The following is a 27,113-nucleotide window of genomic DNA, read 5'->3' on the forward strand; positions in this document are numbered from 1 at the left end:
CACGGACTATCCCCCAGGTAACAAATCTCATTTGAGCCTCTCTCAGCAACCACTCGTTCGACACAAAGTCCGACCAGCAAGAGCCAAGGATTCTCCGAAAAAACCTTGCACCAAAGGAATCAAGTCTCTGTCTCAGATCCCTGGTCACAGCCCAAGTCTCAGATCCGTAGAGCAAGACTGGAAGCACCAAGGACCTGAAGACTCGGACTTTCGTCCTCCTGCACATGTACTGACAGCACCACACCGCATGATCCAATGAATCCATGGGTCACAACCAGAGGAAACATGAATATCACTGCCAAGGTAAGTGAATTGCTCCGTGTCAACATCCTCAACACAAACAGGTACAGACAAGATAGCAGCAACCAAGATGTCATTGAAAGCCTGGATCGTAGTTTTTACCCAGGAAACCCGTAATCCCAGCGGCTCGGACTCCTCATTCAGCACCTCGAGGGCCCCAAAAAGGATATCCAGAGTTTCTGCAGGATTACTGGACAGGATTGTGGCAAAATCTTTGCGATCCCCACTCTTTGATGGCATGAAGTAAAACACGGGGTTACCTTCCCGGGTTGAATTGCAGTTGTGTGTGTCGGGGTGGTGCTGAGGTGTCGTCCAGCAGATGGCGGTCTCCTTGGGTTAACCTGAGGCAGTCCTTTTCGGGTGGGTGCTTGGAATGTCCTCTCCTGAAGGGCAAATCATCACCTGTCGCTGCTATCACCTGAGCTCTAGCGAATGATGACAATGTTCAATATCTCAACAGAAACCCATGCTGCCAACTTTCTCATTTGCATCAGTTTCACAATAATGCCAGATATGAATGAAAAATAGACCAAAGTGGAGATTTCTGATTATAATAGTCAGGAGGCCCAATGCAGAATAGTGTACGACCCTGCTGATTCCGTGTTAGAATAGTGCAACAGGTGTAAATTGACTGTCCAGACACACAGAAACGTGAATCAACTTGTTGCCAACTCTGGATATGGATAGTATGGCCGCCAAGACAGTTTACAAAATGGTCGCCATTAAATACACTTTTCGTCATATTTCAGCCGCAAATTGACATGAAATTACAAAATTAGGGTCGATTTCCATGTTTTTGAGCATGCCTGAGCTGATGGGAGTATAGAAAAAAACATTGCTCCATCCATTTTCTAAAAATAATATGACTTGTTTTTCACTATATTATTTTTAAAGAAATGTTCAGGCTCGAATTAGAATGTCTGATTATACAAACCACAATCAATGAATTTTACAACTTTGCTATAAAATGAACCTAAACTACATAACTGTGTGTTTTTCTGTTACCCAGGACTAACTGAAAAATGAAAGCCGCAAGATTTCTCACAGGGGGTTCAAGGGATCGAGAAGAAGAAGAGCATGTAGACTGGAATAAATGCTTTATTTGCCAGGACAGTTCAAAAACTAGCAAGTCAACGCCACTTTGAAAGACTACAATCGTTGGTGTGAAAACTGTAGCTGAATGTTGCAAAGAAAGAGAGAAATATAATGACGCTAAATATGTTGACTCATTCTCAAGAATCAGAAAATATTCTGTCCCGGAGCACGTCGAAAAGATTCAATGGCACAAATTCTGCTATAGTGACTTTACTCACGCACAAAAAATAGACAGACTGAAGTCAAAGATTCAGCCACAATCTGTGACTTACGCAGAAGAGATACCCACAACATCAGGTTCCTCAGAGAAATACCATGTCCCAAAGTCACTAAGATCCGCGCACAGCGCTATGGATTGGTCAAAATGCGCTTTCTGCCAGACTGACATTCCTGGAAAAGCTGGTGTCCTGACAAATGTTGAATTTGATCACACATCATCCAGGATGCTTAGTTTGGCCCAATTTGACCCCACCATGCGTCACAGGTTTGCAGGTGTTTCAGACTTGATGGCAGCTGAAGGTAAATATCACCTCAAGTGTTATGTTTCTTTTCGCAGAAAGTATAAAAAGGAGAGTGGAGAGAAAAACCAGTCTCCTGAAAGCATCTGTTTCAGAAATGTGATGAACCAGCTTGAGAAAGAGCTGCAGAAGGGACATGTGTTTACCCTGAAAAACATCTGGGAACACTACAGCATGCTGTTATTGAATGATTTTGGAATTGAGGCTGGAGCCTACAAAAGCTACAATTTCAAGCAGAAAGTGGAGGTTCACTTTGGTAGTGACAAGGTGACATTCGTGCAGCCATTGGATGTCACAAAACCCCTCATAGTTGCGTCCTCAACTGTGACAAAGTTTGCCATGAGAACCGCCGTGAATGATTTATCTGAAGAAGGTGAAAGTTCTGAAGAAGATGAATTGGCCCAGTGCAGTCTGCCTCATCATGAGAACGAAATCCTTAGCTGGATCTTCAGAGTGGGCATAAAGATTTACAGTGACGTAAAACACTCTCCAGGGCATAGCATTATCGGTGGACTGAACACAGAAAATGCAGAGCGAATTGTACCTGAAACCCTGTACATGCTTGTAAAGCTTCTTTGTGGTGGCGACAGCACTGACAAGATGGACAATGAAGAAGCGGATGAGACAGATACCAAGAACAAAGTTCTGAGCATCTGCCAAGACATTATTCATGTGGCTTCAGGAGGCAAAAAACTGACCCCCAAACACCTGGGCATTGGCCTTGCTCTTCACCAGGCTACACGCTCAAAAGAACCACATCTACCTGCACCTGAGAACTGTGGGTGGGAACAGGTCGTCAAAGATGGCAACGAGACATTTCAGCCGCGACTCATGACTGCACAGCCTATTACTGCTTACTGTGTAGAACTGACGACATGCAAATGCCGTGGGTCATGCTCAACTCGACGGTGCAAATGTACACGGAATGGACTGCCTTGCACGAAAGCATGTGGATGCAAAGCCCTTTGTAGGAACCCGTTCAGTGTACAAGCCGATCAATAGCTCTGAAAATTGTACTTGGGTGTTCTCACAACACTTTTCTCTTCTGCAAAGCAACGTAATTTTGTGTTAGAAAGAATCTGACAGCTGTTGAAATAACCTTTGACTGACTGTAAACCCATCTCCATCAATAGTGCTAAACATTTTCTTTTTCACATTTGTTGCTCGTATGTGTATTTTCAATTTCGTCTTTAAGTTGTCAATTATGTGAAAAGTTGTGATCCAGTACAAAAATAAAGCACAAAATAGTGTTCCTCGTGTCAGATTACATAGTATTTCACAATCATGACAAATTTCTGGCTAGTACAATTTGCAGTAAGAAAAAGACTAAATCTGATGGCGGCCATTTTGATTACTGTCATGGCGGCCATAATATTCAGATGCAGACTTGGCAACAAGTGGAACTAGACTTGGTCATGCCTAGACTCTTCAAAAACACCAGTTGCACCATTCTAACATGAAATCAGCAGCGAACCTATTTTCTAGGCTAGCTACAGATTTTGGCTTCTAGACTATAACAAAGGAAAACCTTTCTCACAATGATCAAGGGAACAAAGACTCGTACCACATGATGGAAGGTCAAGAAAATAAAATAAATAATAATAAAAACAGATTGCAGCAGGTTTTACCGACAAAAATACCGGGTTTATAAATCTTCAAACGGTAACATGCAGAATGTTGTGGTTTAGACCTTTACCTTGTGAGAAATCATCATCCACAAACTCCGATTCCACCTTCACTTTCACAATAAGATCTGAAAAAAATATCCATTAAAACAAAACTTGAGTTTATATTTAGGGGTTTCTCAGTTAAAAGATAACGTTGGGTTTGGCTGTTGATATAATCTGAAAGCCTGACGGCAAAACGAACAGGTTAGCCTGAAGTTATCATTATGGTGTGGGGAACCCAGATGAAAACTTGAGAAAGCATTCGGTGTTTGTCCATTGTCTACAAACGTCTTTTTAATACATATAAAAGTGCAATTATATCTGCTCTTGTTCTTGTCTTGCACATGATAAATGTACAAAACAACTCCTTGAGACAGATCGCTGCAGGACATGAAATAAAACTATAAAACCCTCTTCCATGCAACACTCTCACTCACACCACTCCAGCCCACAGATCACTGCGTGTTCCTTTCATATCTATTACTCTTCCCTCACCCCCATTATCCCCCTTCCCCCCACCACCCAGCACCATCACCCTTCCTCTCTATCTGTCGCTCGTACTCATGCTCATTGTGTCCAACTGTGACTAGATTGTCAGTTCTTCCCTTTTTCACCTCCGTGCTCTTCCAGGACCCTCTATCTCGAAGAGGAAAAAAAAAAAAAGATTTTTGAAACAAAACCGATATTTCTTCCAAAATGAGAACAAAGCTTCAAGAAGGATAAATGAAGGTAAATTAAACAGCAGAACTTATCAATGCAGGGGAAAATAAACTAGAATAGAAGGATGGGTAATGAATAGATCAAAGTACTGTCACAAGCCAGGGTGTGAGGTCAGGTCAGGAATGGAGCATGCGCCAGAGCAGCGTGCCGCTACGTCCACTTTCCGCCGGTACTCCAGGGGCCTCTGTCTGGCCATCCCCCAGGCAGATGCCTGGCCCATCCCCATCTCCTTGAGATGCCGATCAACCTGCTGCAACCACTAGGCATGTGGTCGGCCCACTGGCCTCCTCCACTGAGACTCCCTCGCTGAGAGAAACTGATGAGCAGGATCAGTGTCAGGAAAATGAGCCACATGTCCATACAGCCGCAGCTGACAAATCTCATTTGAGTCTCTCTCAGCAACCGCTCATTGGACACAAAATCCGACCAGCGATAGCCAAGGATTCTCCGAAGAGACCTGGTACCAAAGGAATTGTCTCCGTCTCAGATCCCTGGTCAGAGTCCAAGTCTCAAATCCATAGAGCAAGACTGGAAGTACCAAGGACCAGAAGACTCGGACTTTCGTCCTCCCGCACAGGTACCGGCAGCGCCACACCCCCATTATCCAGTGAATCCATGACTCCCCAGGCCCGACCCAGATGTCTATTGACCTCTGACTCGCAGCCAGCAGAGACATGAATATCACTGCCAAGGTAAGTGAATCTCTCTACGACCTCAACATCCTCACCACAAACAGGCACAGACAGGACAGCAGCAGCAGGGGCTGAGTTATGTTTAAAATAAAGTTCCCCAAGAGGGTTCTGAAGTTACAATAAAATTCCCATATTGGTAATCAAGATTGGCAATACTAAAAACAGTTACGACATCAGGAACAGATATTTTCTAACAATGTACTTAATTTCAGGTTAAATGTCTGATTTATGTAAAAATAATAATACACAATCATTCATCCACAAGCTAATAATTTACATGCAAAAAGTCCCTCCAAAACACCATTACAATCATAATTATTATTCTGCTTATCAAACTGTACTTTCCCTAAAATTACAATAATAGGATGATGTGTAATGAATGGATTATCTGCTCTAGTCTGTCCTGATCCAAGCACCTTCTGTTACAATCTTCCCATGTTCCCCTCTCTCCAGTATTGTTACATTGTTACAATATCCATACTCGATCTCACTGTTCCCAAAACCTAACCACTTCTCACTCAATAATTTTGAAAAAATAAATTCCGATCAATCCTCCCAAAAATTCATTCTTTCTTCACATGGAATGTGGTTGATCTGCCTCAACAAGCACCAATCCATTGTTCTGTCACCACTTTCTCTATTCCTTTAACATTCCCCCCAGCATGCTCACTCCCATTTTACTTTCCCTTCCTGAGCAACAAATGAGTACAAGTACATTCATGTCAACACCAAGCAAGTAGTGTGTGGCTTTCCTCAATATTTTATGTGCAATTCTGACCATCTGAGGAATTTTGGACACATTTCTGTTTGCGGAACCATCTGCAGAATTTTGTAAAGAAAACTAAATAAACAAAATTAATGAGAGGTGTGTTATGCATGTGAACCTGCTTACCTTTTATCAGTGAAACAGCATTGCTGAACTCTGTGGGATAAGAATCACACACTTCTTGTTTTATATGCTCGTTCATGAAATCATCTTGGGAAGTCTGAAGAAAGTTACTTTGGAAGTTTTCTGTCTTCACTGGATGAGCTTCACCTGCAATGGGACATCAGATCATTACCTGATATGAATCAACTGGTGAATCAATCAATCAAACACGTACGATGCACTATACAGAGCGTCAGTTCTGCCAAAGCAGTTTCTTGGTTAGCGCCATAATAATTGATGTGTCAGGATGCACATGAGATGGAGGTGCACATATGCAGGATAAGGACATCATTAAATATGAAAGGAAAGGTGCATACAAGATGAAGTCCAAGATGTAGGAATGAAGGAAGCCTAGTCTGCCACAGAAGGGGAGCTTGGCAAGCAGAAAGGATACCAGACTGTGTCAAATACTCAAGGTATGTCCAGGGAAACAATCCTCACCATTTGTTTGAGTTTGAGGACCTCCAACCATTGACGAGGGAGGATCAGCAGTATTTCCAGAGTTGAGTGACTGGGACGGAACCCAAACTAATGGTCAGAGATCAGGATGGTTGACCAGTCAGTGGAATAATGGTTGGATTGTCTGCTCTGAGTCAAGGAGGTCAGCGATTCAGTTCTGACCCTGAAGGAGTCATGCCAAAGACTTTTGAAATGGTACATCCTGCTGTCTTCACTTGACACTTAAAATTCAAAGGATAGAGCATGGATAAACCCCACAAGCTAGCATCCATGGGGAGGAGGAAATGTCTCCTCAAATGCCCACTGATACCAAGAGAAAAGCGACGTCATGAAGATGATGTTACTGGTACCTAGCATGCCCCGGGAAGTTATCACTCCCCCCAAGCTTAGCAGCTGTGTTTGACTGAAACCAAGTCTGATGTTCTCTCTTGTGTTTCTCTGCAATTTATCTTGCAGCTCCTCCACAAGTCTTCGATCTTAAAAAAAAAATTTTTATAAGAAAGACGACATCAGAAGCAATAACATCGGCACTCAGAAGTCGGTAAAGCTCATAACTCCACAAGGCTGAAAATTTTACGTATTATTGTATTCCACCGATAGGCCGAAATCTGCATCCAGACCGTAATCAATATCTTCTGAGCTTGTTGTGTCACCTACCCAACTCATCCACCATGTTTTGTCATAATCCATCCACAACTTTTTGAGACATCATGTGATGTATCGTTTTTGGCACTATCTATCAATGGCAAAAAAAATCACTTAAAAATAATGTATCCGGATGTAGATCTTCACCAAAATTGAAACATTTCATCCTTGTCGCACAACAAACATGTCCACCATATTTCGTCTTATTCCATCCATTATGTATTGAGATATCCTGCTCACAGACAGACAAACAGACGGGTGAAAACATAACCTCTGTCCACCTTCAGTTGTGGAGTTAATGATAGAACGGACTTTGCTTTTTCAGGTTTTTTTTTTTGCATTGATTCAAGGCTCGTGGAAGAGCTAGAACACATAATGGACCAAGACACAACAGAACAAAAGGAACAGCAGAAAGAGAGGAAATGCCAACACAGGGCCAAAAGATAAAGTAGATGGAGATGGACAAACAAGGAATGCAAGTAAGAATGATGTGCAAGGGAAGATGCAGGGGTTAGAAAAGATGGACACAGTGGCAAACTCTCAAAACATTAAATGTGGGAATTTTGAAATGTCCAGGTTGCAGAGGTTGTCTGCACACAACAATCAAACTCCCCTCACTTTATTTTACAGCATCAAACCACTCTGTTTCAGTTCTACACTCCCACCCTCCCCCCTCCCCCCATTCACCCCATACCTCATACAAGCCTCCATCCTTCCCCAACCCTGCCATGTGTCCCCCTCATCAGCATCCCTCCACTTCATGCCCCTCCTTTCTATGTCTGGTCACCCACCCTCTCCCAGCTTCCACCCCCACCCCCATCCCATCCCCTCTCACCTCCCACCACTTCTCTCCTCCTTATCCCGCCGCCTCAGCTCCTCCCCTCTCGGCTTCCCCCTCCTCATCACACACCCTTCCCAGCCTCCCACCCAACTCCGTCCCTCACCCTCCCATCCTCCACCCTCCCAACATCTTCTCCACATCCCCACTCACTGTGTGAACCTCAAACATCCAAGGGCTCTGATCTACCCTGCCAGATCTTCCAATCCAGGCCGCTGCTGACAGACAGGACACCATCTGTTTCACAGAATCCTCCTTCCCACAAGACACCCACTGACTCCTTAGAGTCCCTCCTTGGCTATTGTCTCCTCCAATTTGACAGGCCTGAACCCCACCCTGGCTGCAGAGTTGCACTTTCCATCAACAACTCAATTTATCAATGTCCAATTACTGATCTTACACCACCCAACCCCAAGAGTACCTTTGATTGTTACTTCTCCTCCTCTCCCACCTCTTGTTTATCTGTGTTGTACTGGCTTCCAAACAATATCTCCTCCATCTACATCTCTCTTAGACAATGTGGGCCAACTTTTAATCTATCTATCTATCTCTATCTCTATCTCTATATATATATATATATATATATATATATATATATATATATATATATATATATATATATATATATATATATATATATATATATCTATCTATCTATCTATCTATCTATCTATCTATCTATCTATCTATCTATCTATCTATCTATCTATCTATCTATCTATCTATCTATCTATCTATCTATCTATCTATCTATCTCTCTATTCTCTGCTCTCTCTCTCTCTCTCTCTCTCTCTCTCTCTCTCTCTCTCTCTCTCTCTCTCTCTATCCTCTGCTCTCTCTCTCTCTCTCTCTCTCTCTCTCTCTCTCTCTCTCTCTCTCTCTCTCTCTCTCTCTCTCTCTCTCTCTCTCTCTCTCTCTCTCTCTCTCTCTCTCTCTCTCTCTCTCTCTCTCTCTCTCTCTCTCTCTCTCTCTCTCTCTCTCTCTCTCTCTCTCTCTCTCTCTCTCTCTCTCTCTCTCTCTCTCTCTCTCTCTCTCTCTCTCTCTCTCTCTCTCTCTCTCTCTCTCTCTCTCTCTCTCTCTCTCTCTCTCTCTCTCTCTCTCTCTCTCTCTCTCTCTCTCTCTCTCTCTCTCTCTCTCTCTCTCTATCTCTCTCTCTCTCTCTCTCTCTCTCTCTATCTCTATCTCTATCTCTCTTTTCCTTATTTGTTGTGATTTCAACTGTCACTATGCAAATTGGGTGGGTGTTGGTACCTCACACTGGTCATGGAACATCAGAAAAGGACTTCTGTGACTCCATAAGACTGACTCAATCTGTGAACTATCCCACCCGAATTTCTCCCAATGGCAAATATCCCCCCCCCCCTTCTGAACTTTGTGATGACAAACTTCCCCATAAATAGCTCCTGCTCCTATTCTCCACCATGATCTCACCACTATGCGGTCTCCAAACCTCAGAAAGTATTGCAACACTAATGTTCAAATGCTGGAGCTCAGATGACAGCAGAGAAATGTGATCATCCTCTCTTGGAGTGAGAACATTCTCGGCATCCACAGGAAGGGAGTGCCTCAGGTTAACCTGAGGAAACTGCTGTCTAGTGTACGACACCACAGCACCACACAGACACACACCACAACCCTACCCAGCAGGGCTGCCCCGTGGTTTTCCTCCTATCATCAAAGAATGGGGGTCCTGAAGACTTTGCCCCAGTCTCGTCATCCTGTGAGCTGCCCTGCATAGGGCAGCTGCACAGGAGGTACTCCCATGGAGAGGGGTTTTTCTTCGTTTGATTTGTGTTTTTCATGTACAGTGGGGAGAACAAGTATTTGATACACTGCCGATTTTGCAGGTTTTCCCACTTACAAAGCATGTAGAGGTCCGTAATTTTTTATCATCGGTACACTTCAACTGTGAAAGACAGAATCTAAAACAAAAATCCTGAAAATCACATTGTATGATTTTTAAATAATTAATTTGCATTTTATTGCATGAAATAAGTATTTGATAAATCAGAAAAACAGAACTTAATATTTGGTACAGAAACCTTTGTTTGCAATTACAGAGATCAGACATTTCCTGTAGTTCTTAACCAGGTTTGCACAGAATGCAGCAGGCTTGGCCCACTCCTCCATATAGATCTTCTCCAGATCCTTCAGGTTCCAGGGCTGTCGCTGGGCAACACAGACTTTCAGCTCCCTCCAAAGATTTTCTATTGGGTTTAGGTCTGGAGACTGGCTGGGCCACTCCAGGACCTTGAGATGCTTCTTACGGAGCCACTCCTTAGTTGCCCTGGCTGTGTGTTTTGAGTCGTTGTCATGCTGGAAGACCCAGCCACGCCCCATCTTCAATGCTCTTGTTGAGGGAAGGAGGTTGTTGGCCAAGATCTCGTGATACATGGCCCCATCCATCCTCCCCTCAATACGGTGCAGTCGTCCTGTCCCCTTTGCAGAAAAGCATCCCCAAAGAATGATGTTTCCACCTCCATGCTTCATGGTTGGGATGGTGTTCTTGGGGTTGTACTCATCCTTCTTCTTCCTCCAAACACAGCGAGTGGAGTTTAAACCAAAAAGCTCTATTTTGGTCTCATCAGACCACATGACCTTCTCCCATTCCTCCTCTGGATCATCCAGATGGTCATTGGCAAATTTCAGACGGGCCTGGACATGCGCTGGCTTGAGCAGAGGGACCTTGCGTGCGCTGCAGGATTTAATCCATGACGGCGTAGTGTGTTACTTATGGTTTTCTTTGATACTGTGGTCCCAGCTCTCTTCAGGTCATTGACCAGGTCCTGCCGTGTAGTTCTGGGCTGATCCCTCACCTTTCTCATGATCATTGAGGCTCCACGAGGTGAGATCTTGCATGGAGCCCCAGACTGAGGGAGATTGACTGTTATCTTGAAGTCTTCCATTTTCTAATAATTGCGCCAACAGTTGTTGCCTTCTCACCAAGCTGCTTGCCTATTGTCCCGTAGCCCATCCCAGCCTTGTGCAAGTCTACAATTTTGTCCCTGGTGTCCTTAGACAGCTCTCTGGTCTTGCCCATTGTGGAGAGGTTGGAGTCTGATTGATTGATGTGGACAGCTGTCTTTTATGCAGATAACGAGTTCAAACAGGTGCAGTTAATACAGGTAATGAGTGGAGAATGGGAGGGCTTCTTCAAGACAAAACTAACAGGTCTGTGAGAGCCGGAATTCTTACTGATCGGAAGGTGATCAAATACTTATTTCATGCAATAAAATGCAAATTAATTATTTAAAAATCATACAATGCGATTTTCAGGATTTTTGTTTTACATTCCGTCTTTCACAGTTGAAGTGTACCTATGATAAAAATTACAGACCTCTACGTGCTTTGTAAGTGGGAAAACCTGCTAAATCGGCAGTGTATCAAATACTTGTTCTCCCCACTGTATGTTATGGAATGAAGTGTTTTACAGTGGCCAAATTGCAAATCATGCCACCAACTTCCAATAAATAGGTAATCCAACTACAGGAAGACGTCCACGGACACAAGTGAGCATTAGATATGGATGGCCGTCGGCTCACTAGGAGCTCCTCCGTGTGTCCCCAACACCTCTCTCGGTACCCATCCTTCCCTGTTGTACACAACTGCTTCTGGACTCTGTGTCTTTTGCACTTGAGAATGTGGAGAATGTTCTTTCAACCTTCGACTCTGACTCTACAAATGGACCGGATTGCATCAGCTCACATGTCCTAAAATCCCTCTCTGCTGCTCTTTCACATTCTCTCTCTACCCTTTTCACCCTATCATATACCCGAGGTCATCTTCCAACATCACCGCATTAAAAAAAACCTAAAAGGGCACTCTTCGACGTCACGATGTCACCAGATATGCCTCCGCCCACATTATTACATCATTAAACATACTTGTAACAAGTTCGATTTAAATCCCTGAACCCAGATTCAAAATATTAAATAATTTTGGCTGCCAGACCATGCGTCTGATCAGGTTGAAATTTTAAACATATATTCCCCACGATTACTAGATCACAATTGTGATGTTTCAGATCGACGGATGAAGCGGTTCAAAAGAAAGATTTTTTTAAAGATCTTTGTTCAAACCAATATGGCTGCCAGAAGATGTGACCTATTAATTATTTTTGAACACCCTGGTATTCCTGAGGATTGGGTATTCATGAGAAGTTCCCCCCCCCCCCCCCGATATATCAAGCCGTTCTGGAGAAGATGATTTTTAAAGGTTTGAGGGTAAATCCAATATGGTTGCCAAACCATGTGACCTATGATGTCATAGTTGGAGAAGTTTTAGTTCCTCATTCTCTGGAATCTCATTATTGCCTCCAGGTTTTCAAGATAGCTGTTCACCACCATCTCAGATAATCCCCAATTCAAAACCATAATCTTCTCTGCCCTCATTAGCCACCTCCAACGCCACCACAATCCCCCCCTCCTTCCATTTTTCCAGTCTTCCCTCCTGAGCATTTCCTTCTGTATCCATCTTGTCCACCCCATGCATCCTCTTCCTGCCTCCCCCCCCCCATACTCATTGTTTGTCCAAGCCTTCCTCTATATTGGCCTTCAACTCTGCTGTTAGTGTTTCCCCCCTCTCTCAACTGTTCCTCTTGTCCTGATCCGTTCAATCTACTAATCCTAGCTCTTCCACGAGCCTGGACTTGTATACAAAAAAAAACAAAAACACTCAACAACAGAGAAGCACACAAAGGACATAATTACACAGAGAAACACACAAGGAATTAAAGTAGGAATAAATAACTAATGTGCAAGGTGAAGGGAAAGGAATATTTTTCTTGCTTTAAAAAAATGCAATTCATGCTCATTTTACATTGAATTTATTAATCGAGGATAAGAGAGGAATTAGGAGGAATGTGAGCAGAACATAGAAAATGAGTTAGGGAGGAAGTATCTGGAGTTTGTAAAGAAGAATCGAGGAACGAATGGAAAAGGACAAGTAAGCACACCGTCGAATAACGTTCCAAACATTATACAATCACTATGTGTAACATTTAAAATCAGATTGTTGTTCAAACCTTTACCTTGTGAGGACAAATCATCCACCAAGTCAGACTCCACCTTCACTCGTACAATATAATCTAGAGAGAGAAATACAAAGAAAAATGTGAAGTAATGTTTCTGAATTCCAAAATCAAAAGATATCAGAGTCAACATCCACATTCACGCAATTCATTAATGAGAACAAAGTAAGAAATCAAATCATTATTAAAACTAGCAGAGCACTAGCAGATGCTGTATATCGTTTTTGGCCCTATCTCTCAATGGTGAAGAATCACTTAAAAAATTCTCGAAGTCGGATCCGGATCTTCACCAAAATCTAATCAGTTCGTCCTTGTCACACACCCAACCGTCCACAAAATTTCATCCGGATCTGTCCACAACTTTTATGAGATATCCTGCACACAGAGACTGACAGACAGACAGAAAGGGGAGAAAACATACGCTTCACCTTCCGTGGCAGAGGTAACAATGAAAATCAGGAAAGAGGAACAGACAAGTCATATGATTAATGGATGTTTAATCATTGGTTGTGGGCTGATTGGTCAAATCAAGTACAAGTGCTTTCAACAGGTTTGCTCAAGAGAGGTCTCCAGATTCAATCAGGATGCTCCAGCTTTGCTGTGAAATTGGCTTCCGGTTCCAGTTTGAATGAAATGCATGATAAAGTATGCACACCTCCATAAATACATGATTTGCACACTTGCTATTGTGTTCTCTATTTGGGTCATACAGGATACGTTGTCTGTCCCTATGTTCTGTTCTGGCAACCATTGCTCGTCATCCCAGCTTGGCCCTCTATTCACTTCTCTCTCAAATATAAATACATTCTCTCACCCTGGTGATGATGAAAAAAAAAAAAGCGCACACGCACATGCACACGCACATGCCAATATCAGCAACTTTTCAGTAATTGTCTGATTGGAGTCAATGCGATTACCGACTACAGTACAGACTGTATACAACCCAAAAACCTTGAGTTGCTTCAACCTTTGTTTTGGGGGAATTCCAGTGAACAAATTATAAAAACAACATTTCGTTATAGACATTTCAAGATGTGCATAAATATTAATCTTTATAAACAGCTGCCAATCGTGTGTCGGGTGGGGAAAAAAAAATTGGCTCTGTAATTTTGAAAACGTTAATACGGCAAACGGTTTGGAAATCGGGTGTTATCAAATATATTTTACTTTGAAACTCACAAAGAGAAACAACACCCGATTTATATAAAACTAGAACGGGCACTCAGTAGAGCGCATACCTTCGCCAACACTACATTTTGCCCCCCCCCCCAGAAACCGTTGAATGTGAGGGTATTTAATCCCATACCACATCTGCCATCTCATATGTGTTATGATAGCTTAAAAACATTAAATTTCCTGTGTCATATCGTATATCACAAGATTGGGCATTGAATTCACAACATTTTGGCATTGGTTGCATGCAAATTGGATAAAAATCGACCGCACTATGGCAAAATGACGATTTTGACCTTTTCATGACCTCGACCTTGACCTCTGTACTCTTAATTTTGTAATTGGTATTAGAGTGTGGGGAACAGAACAGTCAACATTTTGGTGTTGGTTTCATGCAAATCGGATAAGAATTGACCGTGTTATGACGAAAACCGCACATTTTGCAATGTCGTGACCCCCCCTGACCTTTGACTCCCAACCACTAATAAGGGTTATTACGTCATTGTGTCATGTCACATGTCACATATCACAAGATGGGGCATTGAATTCTGAACATTTCGGCATTAGTTGCATGCAAATTGGATACAAATTGACCACGCTATGGTAAAAAGACGATTTTGACCTTTTCATGACCTTGACCTTTGACCCGATCGCTCCCAAAATCTAATCAAATGGTCCTCGGATAATAACCAATCATCCCACCAAATTTGCTGCGATTCAGTTCAATACTTTTGGAGTTCTGCGAATAACAAACAAACAAACATCTTCACAAATAAATAAATACACAGCGATCAAAACATAACCTTCGCAACAAAGTTTGTGAAGGTAATAACCTCAAAATTCCAGAGAGCGAGGTGGCCGAGGATGTGCCTGATAACCGATATAATTAAATAAGGCCATTAATTATCTTTAAAAGGGGTGTTTTAATTAACCCACACACCCAATTTTCACTCTTGCACTTCCTTGAAGCTTTCTTGGTGTGCATGCAAAGTTTCAGGCTACTAGGTTTTATAGTCTTGGAGTTATGGAGGTGAAAAAACACGCACACACGCACGCACGCACGCACACCTCGTAGTATAGACCAGCAGAACCTACCCGTCACTTCACTGACGGAACAATTAGATATTAGACCAATTAGTCATGGTATTTGCCAAAAGTTTTGGGTGAGAAAGAAAAGTAGAAGGAAAAGGAAGACAAATGTACCCGTGCATCAATACCTCACCCCCTCTCCCTGTCCTGCTTCCCCCACCCCTGTTACCTTCCATTCATCCTGATAACCCTTCCCACTAGAAATATTTCACACACAATTACAGGCTTTGAAAGGCCTCTCCGTTTTCAGGGTTTTTTTTCTGCTGGGGGGGGGGGGCAGGAGGAGGAAGGGGAACAAATTTACCCATGCGATGAGTGCTTTAACTTCAGCATTTCCCAGATAAAGAAGGAAATTGCAATACCCTCTGCCACCACTATGTGGTTCTACACGATACACATTTACACAGATAATTTATGCCCCCCCTCCCCCCCAGCATCCCCACGTGAGGGAACAAAGGAAGCCACATAGAGAGGGAGACAGAGACAGAGAGAGGGAATGGCAGAAGATTGGGGGTGGGGGGCGGGGGGATTATACATTATTAAGAGGAAAACATACATCCAACCACAAGGTAACAAAATATACCCTGTACATTTTAGTAATAAACAAGTAAGAGCAGACGCCATCTCAGGTGAGGTTTCACCCACTTGCCAGCGAGCTTATCAGGCCAATTTTCCCCAAATCCTGGTAAGTGTCAGCTTTTAATCCCAAGGCAACCGTTCATTTCTGGTTACATGCAGGTGCGTCAATTGAGAAGTGTTTTCATTTTGCCAAACCTGAAGCAATAAATGTCAACAAATCGTATCATCAATGGTGTGTGTGGGTGTGTACGCACACTCGTTCTTGTTTTGGCCTTTCCGTGGAACGAACATGGCTGGGTTCTCATCTGAGTTGGACATGATGATGTGCGAGTTGCATGATTGGTGAAGTTTTGTTGGGTGTTGTGTGTTGTGCAGGTGTGGCTGTGTTGTTGGGGACTGAGCATTGTTTTTTGTCTCACCTTGTCCAGTTGCTTGCACCATCCAGTTTTTGCATTTGTATCAGAGGTGTGCATTGTGTGGGTATGTTCCACAGTCTCCCGAGTTAGACCACCCTCTCGGCTCTTGACGTGCCATGCTTTCAGTATCAATCTTTGTCGTTTGTTGGACATCATGTCTCGGACACGGTTCCCAACCAAGTCAAATTTGTGGCCAAATTGCAGGCAAGGACATGAGAGAGCAGTTACGCTTGGAAAGGAGATGACTGTCATTATGGCTGACTGTCACACCTTCCCAAGCCTAACTGCTCTATCATGTTCATCTAGCCTTTGTTTCAAATTCTTTCCAGATCCAATGATGTGGAATTAGTCACAGTCTCTGCATGACGAATGGTAAACTACTCCTGATTTGTCACCAATTGATACCCAGTCCTTTCGTTTTGAAAGTACATTACGGATAGTGTGTCGAGGCTTGTAGGCTACACTAATGCATGTGCTGAATACCATCTTGCCAATCCTTACAGAAAGGCCCAGGTAGTAAGGCAGTCCACAGTGTCCAAGCATATTTGGCTCCTTCTGTTCTGCCCGTCTTGATTCCTTCAAGGTAGGAAGTATCCCTTTGCTTTACCTATGTTTGAGCAGGTCTCCTCTAACTAATCTCTTCTTCTTCTTCTTCTTCTTCTTTCGGCTGCTCCCGTTGGGGGTCGCCACAGCGGATCATCCGTATGATCCGCATAGTGATTTGGCACATGTTTTACGCCGGATGCCCTTCCTGACGCAACCCTGGTCGCCTCTTACGACACAGGGATATGGTACACCTATTTTAACCGGGGTATACACCGGCCCAGTATACTGGTACTCATTTCGCCGACCTCGGAAGGATGACAGGCTGAGTCAACCCCCTGGTGTATTAATTCAGCGGCTCAACGGGGCTTGAACTCAGGGCCTCTTGGATCCCAAGCCGCTGCCCTAACCACTGCGCCAACACCAGGCTTCTCCTCTAACTAATCTAATTTCTTTAATTGTATCAGCTTTGGAATCTGAAATAGTCCGTGCCCAACTTACCATGATCTGTGCTGTACTGTGGTTGTGGGTGATTGGGTTGCAGGAGTTAAAAATCCAGTAACCTGTTGGTGTGGGTTAGTTTCCTGTAAACCGTCTTGAGGTAGTCATCAGGCTTTGTCGTCGAGTAAACCTCCGCATCTATAAAGGCCAATTTGCCTCTTTCCAAAAAAAAAAAATTCAATTGTGAAGTTAATTCAAGAAAATACTCGGCCAAGTTGTCCACGGCGGCGGTGTACCATGTTTATCTGCACAATGGTGAAAGTGTCATCCACGTACGTGTTCCAGTCTCACGGGAGCCAATTCTCACGAGACTGGAATATAGTTTGCTCAAGTTCCTCCATCACCAAGTTCGCCACAATGGCAGAGACCGGTGAACCCACAGTCGTTTCAAACATTGGTTGATAGTGTGGACCGTCGTAGATGAAGGTAGTGCTATTTCGACACCCCTTCAACAGGCTGGCAACATCCTCAAGTGTTAGTTGGCCATTCTGACAAGTCATTTACCAGTCGATGGAACGTTTCAAATGTGACACTCACCGCCAGATCAACTGGGGTATTGGTGAAGAGCGAAACCACATCAAGCAGGGTTCCCACTTATTTTGAGATGTCTTTTTTAAGGACTTTTTAAGGACTTTTAAGGGCTAAAATAACCCCTTTTTAAGGACCACATCCTACAAATTCCAGGGGGTAAATTGAGGTGTCACCAAGAAATTAACAAAGATAGTAAGTTTACAAAAAATCTATTTTAATAATGAACATACAGAACACAGCAGGAGCTTATTCAGTCAACAAGGCACAACGCGCCACACAACCAATTGGCAAATTCACTTCACAGTTACTGTAGAATCAGCCAGGAGCAGTCACAAGTTTCCACATGGCAGCACTTTCAATGTTAATGTGTTGTTATGTTAAAATGTTATTGTAGGTGCTGCCACCTGCAAAGTTGCAGCAGCTCCTGACTGCTTCTACACTACAGAACAGTACATTTTGTAAGCTCCATGTCATTGTAATATCCAATTAGGACATAGCAGGCAAGGATTTAGCCTTCTCCTCAATTTCTCTTTCTAGAACTTCGAGTTCCCCCCGTTTTTGCTTGGCAGAGTGCCTGAGAGCATTTGATTTTACCAGAAGACTGTGGCTAGTTTTTCCACCTTTTTCCTCAGCCTCATTTGCATATTTTTCTGACAATGTGGTCAGACCTTCTATGTCAGTTTCCAACACCTTCTTTCTCTTTTTCAAACCATCCACTTCATCTTCAACCATTTTTCGTTTTCTTTGGATGGCTTCTTGCCCTTTCTTTCTTTTCTCTTCTTCAAGATATTGATGGTATTTATGTTGAGAACTGGAGGCTGAGGATAGCAGTTCCTTTGTGATTTCAACTTTGAGCATTCCACCTACCAGTGCAAAATAATCAATGATCTGCCTCAGTGCCACAAGCATGCCTTCACCCAGGTTGTCCTTCTCTGTCTGTTGAGGGAAAAAACCCCTCTCAACAGATGCCTGACCATGGGAAACTAGCAACACTTTACAAACTACCCCCCACAACTTCTCAAACTTCTTGTTTTTACCCACACTCTCATAGAGTAACACATCTACCATGTCATCTTCAACCTTGAAGTCCTTTAACCTCGACTTCAGTTCACACCCTACTACATCCTGCAGTAATTATTTGTAACTCGCAACCAACATATATACATTATCACCATCAACTCTGTTCAGTCACCAAATTTTCCAACAGGCATTTGAATTTGGACTTTGAGTGTTCTTGATCAGTCACCATCAACCTGGGATCCAGAGAAGCCATATTTCTGGCTAAACTATACTTAAGAGGAGACCTTTTAAGAGTTTGTTGACACATTTCACCACAAATAGCCTACATTCTTCTTTGAACTGAAACACCTGGCGTTCACTGATGGCCTTGGTTCTCAGGAGGGACTTCAATTCACTTTCAGCCTTGAAACCAACTTCAATCTTTTTGTTTTCTACCCTTTCCTTTTCAAGATCCAGCTTTAACAAGTCATATGCAGTAGAAGCATTTTGTAATATAACTGGCTTAACACACCTCTCGAACAAATTTCTGACAAGTCTCTCAATATCATGAACAAGAAAGGGACCCATTGGCTTGTCTGCTTGGTACAAGGCTAAAAATGGTTCAACTGCACTGGCTACTGACCTGAAAAAAGACAGTTTTGCAACAGATAGCTTATCATTCATTGCACCATGCAGAGTTTTGTAAGAGTTGCTGGTTGGTTTCAGCTTCTTCTGGCTTTCACATGCCTCAACAAATAACTTCCGGTGAGGCCACAATAGAATAACTCTGCTGCAGACAGGACCATTGTCAACCCACCTGTGCTTACAAAATTTCAATGGGAAGTCTTTACACCCAGTTACATCAGTAAAATTATCGCGCCTGGCAGAGGTATCTTTAAACAGGTTGTATGGACTGGAGAGAATATCACCAAGATCCCAACTAGTCTCACAAGCACCGGTCTGGAACGCCCCATGAATGACATGGAGGCCACAGCTCCCAATATTCATCAGGCCCATATCACACTCATCCTTAATTTCTTTCCCAAATTTGTCATAAAAAGACCAATTCACTGAAGGACCATCCATCGATACCTGCAACAAACCACTTCGACGTAGATTAGAAGTTGATGCATTGAAGTGTTCCAATAAATCAGTTGCAGCAGCATGACCAATGAATTGTGATGTTAGGTATCTAGTGTGGACTTGGTCATGGTGCCAAAGTCTGACATGAATGTCTAATTGTTTATTTTTAGTCTTTGTGTTCATGCTTTCATCGAACAGCAAAACATATTCACCGTCTTTATTTATGCGACTCTTCAGAAGAGAAGAGAAGTGAGGAGCAAGCCTGAATTGGCAGAGATATCTACATTTTGTTTCACTGCAGGCAAATGTTTCGGCAACAGGATGCCCTTGAAACATCCTTTTAAATAAATCAGAAGTTCCCTCACACGAACGAAAGGAATAATGCGACTCGACACATTTCATTGCCCACAACACTTCTGCTATTAGAGTCTGTGTTCCACCATGTCCAGGTCTAGAAGAAGCTGGCACTCGAACAGGATGAGCAGCAGCCTGAGGGGCAGGGGCAGTACGTGCTGGATTTGCATCTGACGTTGTCGCAGCTCCCGTATTAAAATAATCTCCCATTCCACCCAAAGTTGAAACTACAGACCTCGTAGCTGAAAAATAGAAAAGTACCAGGTATGTATTTACATTGTAATCAAATACATACCAGATACCATGCATACTGCGAGACAATTTGGTCAATCACTCAATGCCCAAAAGATCGTTGATCATATATCAGAATAGGCAAACACAGTTTCATTCACCTTGTAGATGTTTTTGTCCTTTATCATGGACGGTGAGGGCAGAAACTCCCAAGCTTTTCACAGAGAAAGATTTGCGGCACACACGACAACGAGCAGAAGATCGACATCCGGGATCTTTCTCCAACCATCCTTTGAATTCCGGTTTATCAAGCCAGGTAGCTTGGAAATAGCATTGTCCAGGTATCCTTTGATGTATTGTGCATATAAATTTGGGTCAACAAATTATATAAATGCCGATGATAATGGATTTTAATAGGCGTATTGTTCAGCTCTTTTATCGTGATGACGGCGATCACAATGGCGGCCGAAGTTTGCCGAGATGACCCGAATGCAGACACGTGACCACTTCGGCAGCTGCGCAAAAACAAAGCCACGTGCTCTGGCATGAGGGCGGTCAGGAATGAAATGCCACCATGCCGCTTAACCAGTGAACAGTTTTTTTTTCACGTTACTATTCACGAATAGGTCACGTTACTATTTAAAGATTATTCCATTTATCGTATTGTAATTTCGTAAATACATGATATATCGTAAATACATTATGACGCGTTTCGCTATTGGCTTAATCAAGGCACGTGACGAAATATCGGAAGTTGTTGTTGTTTTAAAAAAATTTTTTTTTTTTTTTTTTTTAGCCGACAAAACCTTTAGGACGCTGCTCGTGGACACATTTGTCCTTGTTTAGAATACTAGTGCGAGGAAAATGAAACACCGTTCACCAAATAACAGGAAAATCTGATTTTTATTGACTTTTGAACATTTTCCTGAAATTTAAGGACATTTAAGTACTTAAATTGTACAACTCAGAAATGTTGGACTTTTATGGGACATTTTCACAAAAGCGGGTCAGGTAACGGTAAAGAACAAACTCAAAAATCAACTTTCTTTGATATTCTCGAAATAGTGCTTGAACCCCTTATAAGGACTAGAAAAATGTTCAAATGATGTCAGCAACGCAGGATCACCATAAGGCGTCTGCACTGACTGGACAATATATTCTTGATAAAAATTCTTGGACAGTCTTTACCGTTATCTGACCCACTTTTGTGAAAATGTCCCCTATGGGTTTTAAGGACCCATACGAACCGTGTCAAGAGATACCAAGGTCTCATTCTCTTGGATTCAAAACTTTCTTATCCTCTCGACAAATCCACCGCCGTCTTGACAGTTTTATCATCTTGCCTCCAAGCCGAGTTGAGGAGGAATGGCAAATCATGGAGTTTTGCGGAAATGGATAGCATGGTCCGGGATCATGTAGTTTTCGCCATGTCGGATTTCCACCAAAAAGAGATCTTGACCTCACCAAAGCAGTGGACATTTGCAGAGCAGCAGAGGCCAGTCACTTCCAGTTAAAGACCATGACAGAGACACTGCTCAAGGTAAATTAAATGCACAGTTCTCGACAGCAGGGCACAATGCCACGTTACACACCCATATACCCCGCAGTGAACCCCACTTCTCTTTGGCCACGGAAGGGCCACAAACCACCAGTACATGTTCTCAATAATTATGTTGTGCAACATCATTGTATCTCTTCCAACAGCAAGACCAGTTTGGCTACGTGCGATCCAACAACATCTGCTCAAGTTGAAACTCTCATGTGAGAGTTTGAGTTGCCTAGTCAGTCCTGTTCATGGTAGTATTGCCTAGTTAGTACTTCAGAGTATTGTTCGTATCGTTCAGTTGGAGTTGACCAATTCACTCACACTGCGCTGTGATTCATGTGTTGCAACGGCTGGCTTGACAAGCACTAGCTTGCTGCATGATCATGACACGCGCGCACGCACGCACGCACGCACGCACACACGCACACACACACACACACACACACACACACACACACACACACACACACACACACACACACACACACACCTGGCGCGACCTGTCGCCAATACGCAATGTATCCTTTTGGTGAGTCTCCTTGATTGGCTGCAACGTCATAAAAATTCACGTCACCACCCTTCAGGATTCCACGTGCAATATCATTTCCAACATACGTGTATGTGTGTGTGTATATATATATATATATATATATATATATATATATATATATATATATATATATATATATATATATATATATATATATATATATATATATATACAGTGGCGTGCAGAGGGGGGGACTGACGGATGCCCGGGGCATTCAATCAGAGAAGGAAATAAGATAGTAATTTTAAAATTTCAGCGGTGATAAATCCATTTTTGGAGGATCATCGCACTGCAGAGGCAGTTGTGAGCCCTTTATTCCTTTAACATGGTGTACCCTTTCTGTCGAGAGAAAATGGTGCTTCTCCCCATCCCCCCACACGCATGCGCATGATGTACGTGGTGCAACCATCAAAAGCAACAAGCAGACGTGGCTGTTCGTTCCTGCGTTTCCTGGAGTCATAACTCGTCTTTTCTTCAGCTTTTTGTGCATCTACATTCGTTCTTTTACCTACTCAGGTCAGTGAATAGCTCTAGAACGGGTGCAACTCCGTTTTTTACAGGTTTTTTGGTGATATTTAATGAAATATTTACGTGGGATGTAGTAAGAGTGAAGCCTGGATGATCAGAGGACTGCTATGGCATTTAATCTCAGAATAGGAGACATTTATTCCTTAACATGTTAATATTCGAATACAGATACCACTAATTTGCAAGTCAATGATATAAATTGCACAAAATTATCAGTGGAGAATCAGTGTGAAATAATTTGATACGAAGGAACAAAGAAATGAAATATGGTTTATCCGTCTGCAACTGACCAATTGTTTACCATTTTTTTCCCATTTTCTCATGCGTCTTACGGTTTTTGAGATAGAAAATGAAATGTTGAGTATTTTGTGTGCTTATTATCGAGTTTCAAAATTATTGCAGTATAATTTATTCTCCACAACTACGCCATCTCCACAACACAGCACCCTCCTCAGCAAACAGCGGCAAAATGCCGTTGTTACGAACTCGCGGCGCAACAGGGGGAGCCACATTCCAGCGTCCGTGTGCAATCAGCCGTCCAAACGGCTGATTTGCATAAACGGATCAAGACGGGCTTTGCCCTGGAAAAAGCCAGCCAATCAGAGGTGAAAGGGGTGGAGCCAGCCTGGGGTGAAGGTTCAGAGGTGAAAGGGGGAAGCGCCGATTTCGGGTGGCGAAACCTCCAACGGCTTCTCCCCTCGGGCTATAAAAAGCACCGTTGACAACGCGCCAGGGAGTTGGTGGTGGAGCTGTTATCTATAACAATATTATTGTTTTAATTTTAATAGTTTAATGGTTTTATCTCCAATTAAGATTTTTTGTTCTCTTATTATCTACAAATACAAGAATGAATATTTGTTCAAGAGAAAATAAGCTTGTCTCAGAAGTGTGGAAGTTCGTAATCACTTTGTACATATATATATATATATATATATATATATATATATATATATATATATATATATATATTTTTTTTTTTTTTTTTCAGATGTCTCAGATGAAGAAACTACAACCGAGTGGAGCACAGAACAGGAAAAAAAAAAGAGGGGCAGAGTCGAAGATGAGTCCCATCAAAGAGGCCATTATATGCATGGATAAAAAGAAGTAAAGAAGTAGGAGAACCTGGAGAAGTAAAAGATGATGTGGGTACAGAGAAAGATTTTTCTGATGCGGATTCAGCTCGGTCAGAACACAATGCTCTCTCTCCTCAGTCTCGTTGTCAGGATGATGATCCATATGAAGAAAATAAAGAAGATTTTAGCATATTTTTGCAAAGAAGCGATTTTGGCTGTTTGAGGAAACCGATTCCAGATCATTTGAAGATGACAATATTACAACATGGCCCTGAAAGATATCAGAATAAAAGTGGTCCATTTGCTGAGAAGGATGGGAGATCATTTTCCAAACAGTGGTTTGATAAAGTTTCCACAAACGGAGAAATTGTGGAGAGAAAATGGTTGTTGTACTCTCCATATCGGCAAGCATGCTACTGTTTTGTTTGCTTTTTGTTTTCAAAGGAGCATTTGTCGTCTGTGTCAAACTTTGGAAAGGATGACGGTTTCTCCACTTGGAGAAAATTAAATCCAAGAATACCTGACCATGAGAAAAGCCCTTCTCATAGAGCTCACATGAGGGAATACCTGAACCTCGTAGTTCGACTCCATCATTCAACTACGATAGATGCTGAACTTCAACAGCAAATGTCTGCTGAAAAGAAAAGATGGAAAGCAATAACTGAACGGATTGTCGAGGTTATATCCTTTCTGGCAAAACAGAATCTGGCCTATCGTGGACATCGAGGAGAAGGAATATCTGAGTTATCAGAGCCAGGGGAGACAGTCAGTGGAAATACAGGAAACTTTCTAGCAACAATCAGACTTTTGGCCAAATATGATGACATCTTACCAAAACACTTGCAGAGAGGGAAAGAGAAACCAAAAAGTGTCACCTACTTGTCCAACAGAATTCAAAACGAAATAATCAATCTTCTTGGTGAAACTGTCAAGAAAAATATAATTTCCGAAATTAAGGATGCAAAATATTTTAGCATAATGCTGGATTCAACTCCAGATATTGCCCATGAAGATTAGGTTTCTGAAATTCTGTGTTACGTTCATATTGATGAAAACAGAAAAGTAGAAATAAAGGAGATATTTCTGGGATTTTTTCAAGTCAACAAGAAAGATGCAGTCAGCCTGGTAAATAAAATTCAGGAAAAATTGGAAGAAGACAAAATTTCCACGAATGACTGTCGTGGTCAAGCATATGATAACGCAGCAGTTATGGCTGGAGTGAGAGGAGGTGTTCAACAAAAAATTATTGAAGTTAACCCAAAAGCTGTGTTTGTGAACTGCGAGAACCACAGCCTCAATTTGGCCTGTGTCCATGCAAGTGAGGTGCAACCTGTTGTTGTTAAATTTTTTGGCATTCTGGAAAAACTTTACTTTTTTTTTTTCTTCATCTACTTCTCGTTGGGAAGTGTTAAAATCTTTTGTCACTCGGACTGTGAAAAGACAGTGTGACACAAGATGGAGTTCCAGCCATGATGCTGTGCAAGTATTCCACGAAGAGTGTGACAACATTATTGCAAGCCTTCAACACCTGCTGGAAGGAGAATTTTCAAGGGAAACTAAATCTGATGCAGGATCGCTACTGAACTCTATTCAACAGTTCCCGTTTATAGCTTTATTAGATTTTTGGTACTCAGTTTTATCATCAGTGGAGAAAGTCTCAAAACGTTTGCAGCATCCGAAAATGGGGTTCCATGATGCTTCTTGTGATCTGAGAGGACTTATTCATATCTTGAATTTGAAGAATGACGAAATTATCCACAATGCAATAGATTTAGCCAATGAATATTGTGAAAATTGGGGAATACCAATTGCACGAACAAGGAGAAGAAGAATAATGCCTGGAGAGTCAGCAAGAGATAGTGGACTGACGGCACAAGAAGAAATGAATGGAGTAATGGTAGAGATTGTGAACAGATTAAAAACTGAAATTGAAGACCGCAGTGTCCGTCTTCAAAGACTTAGTGACCGATTTTCATTTCTTCTGAACTTGAATTCAGTAGTGATTGAAGATGAACAAGAAAGAGAGAAATTATAAAAGGAATGTTCAGACTTTGCAAATTATTATGACAATGATGTGGTTGCAATTCAGTTATATGACGAAATTATTGATTTTGTGATGCTCCATCGAGCTGGAGGGAATAGAGTTCCCCCTGATCCTAAAGATGCTCTGGAGTCTTTACCGCAATATGGGAGGGACGTCTTTCCGACGCTGTGTGTTTCATACAGATTACTGCTTACAATCGCATTTTCAGTCGCAAGCTGTGAAAGGTCATTTTCAAAACTGAGATTAATAAAAACATATCTGAGGTCTTCTATGTCACAGGAACGACTGATTGAACTGGCTTTAATAACCATTGAAAAATAATTTCTCACAGCTGATGTAAAAAGTGAAGTAGTTCAGGTGTTTTGTGATAGGAGGTGTCATTTGGGGAAAATAACTTAATAAATTTTATTGGTTTATATTAAAATCGAAGAAAGCATTTATTTCATGTTTCATCTGTGTTTATATATTCAAAATGTTTTCCTTTCTCATAATATTTCTCAGTATATTAGGCCTTAGACTTGAGTCTTTGGGGCATACAATCAAGATTTGTCCGGGCATCAGCAGAAGTGTGCACGCCAGTGTGTGTGTATATATATATATATATATATATATATATATATATATATATATATATATATATATATATATATATATATATATATATATATATATATATATATATATATATAAAATCAATCACTTTCGAGTCCCACCAACCCGTTTTTCATCACCTCAAAAATGCGGGAAATATGTGGACGAGGACTTGTACAATATGAGCTTTTCAACATTGAAAAGGAAGATGTTCAGAGTTGTTGCAATCAGGGGACACACCTATGATCACGTGGTTCGCCTATGCAATTAACAGTTCCAGCCCAGCCTTTGGTGTGTGCCGTCGTTCCCTCCCTTTTCTCCATCACACTCAAACCGTGCGTACGTAATAAATACATGACCCCCTTCATCGGTCAAAATAATCAAAAACATT

General features: G+C 42.1%; 2 protein-coding genes across 2 annotated transcripts in view; one reads left to right on the forward strand and one right to left on the reverse strand.

Moving 5' to 3' along the window:
- Nucleotides 1–3,234, forward strand: part of LOC147009600 (uncharacterized) — a 41,915-nt gene extending 38,681 nt beyond the window's left edge. Inside the window, exon 2 of the mRNA XM_085862454.1 lies at nucleotides 1,310–3,234. Within this exon, the coding sequence (XP_085718580.1) occupies nucleotides 1,746–2,915 (1,170 nt within the window). The 5' untranslated portion in view covers nucleotides 1,310–1,745 and the 3' untranslated portion in view covers nucleotides 2,916–3,234. The remainder of the gene's footprint in view (nucleotides 1–1,309) is intronic.
- Nucleotides 1–27,113, reverse strand: part of LOC147009602 (uncharacterized) — a 59,191-nt gene that overhangs the window by 31,740 nt on the left and 338 nt on the right. Inside the window, exons 2-4 of the mRNA XM_085862456.1 lie at nucleotides 12,892–12,948; nucleotides 5,885–6,028; nucleotides 3,610–3,666 (exon numbers count right to left, since the gene is read on the reverse strand). Coding sequence (XP_085718582.1) covers nucleotides 3,610–3,666; nucleotides 5,885–6,028; nucleotides 12,892–12,948 — 258 coding nt within the window. The remainder of the gene's footprint in view (nucleotides 1–3,609; nucleotides 3,667–5,884; nucleotides 6,029–12,891; nucleotides 12,949–27,113) is intronic.

This window comes from Eptatretus burgeri, chromosome 17 (genome assembly GCF_056783735.1).
Source record: "Eptatretus burgeri isolate ZD-2024b chromosome 17, Ebu_testis_v1, whole genome shotgun sequence".
In the NCBI taxonomy this organism is placed as follows: Eukaryota; Metazoa; Chordata; class Myxini; order Myxiniformes; family Myxinidae; genus Eptatretus; species Eptatretus burgeri.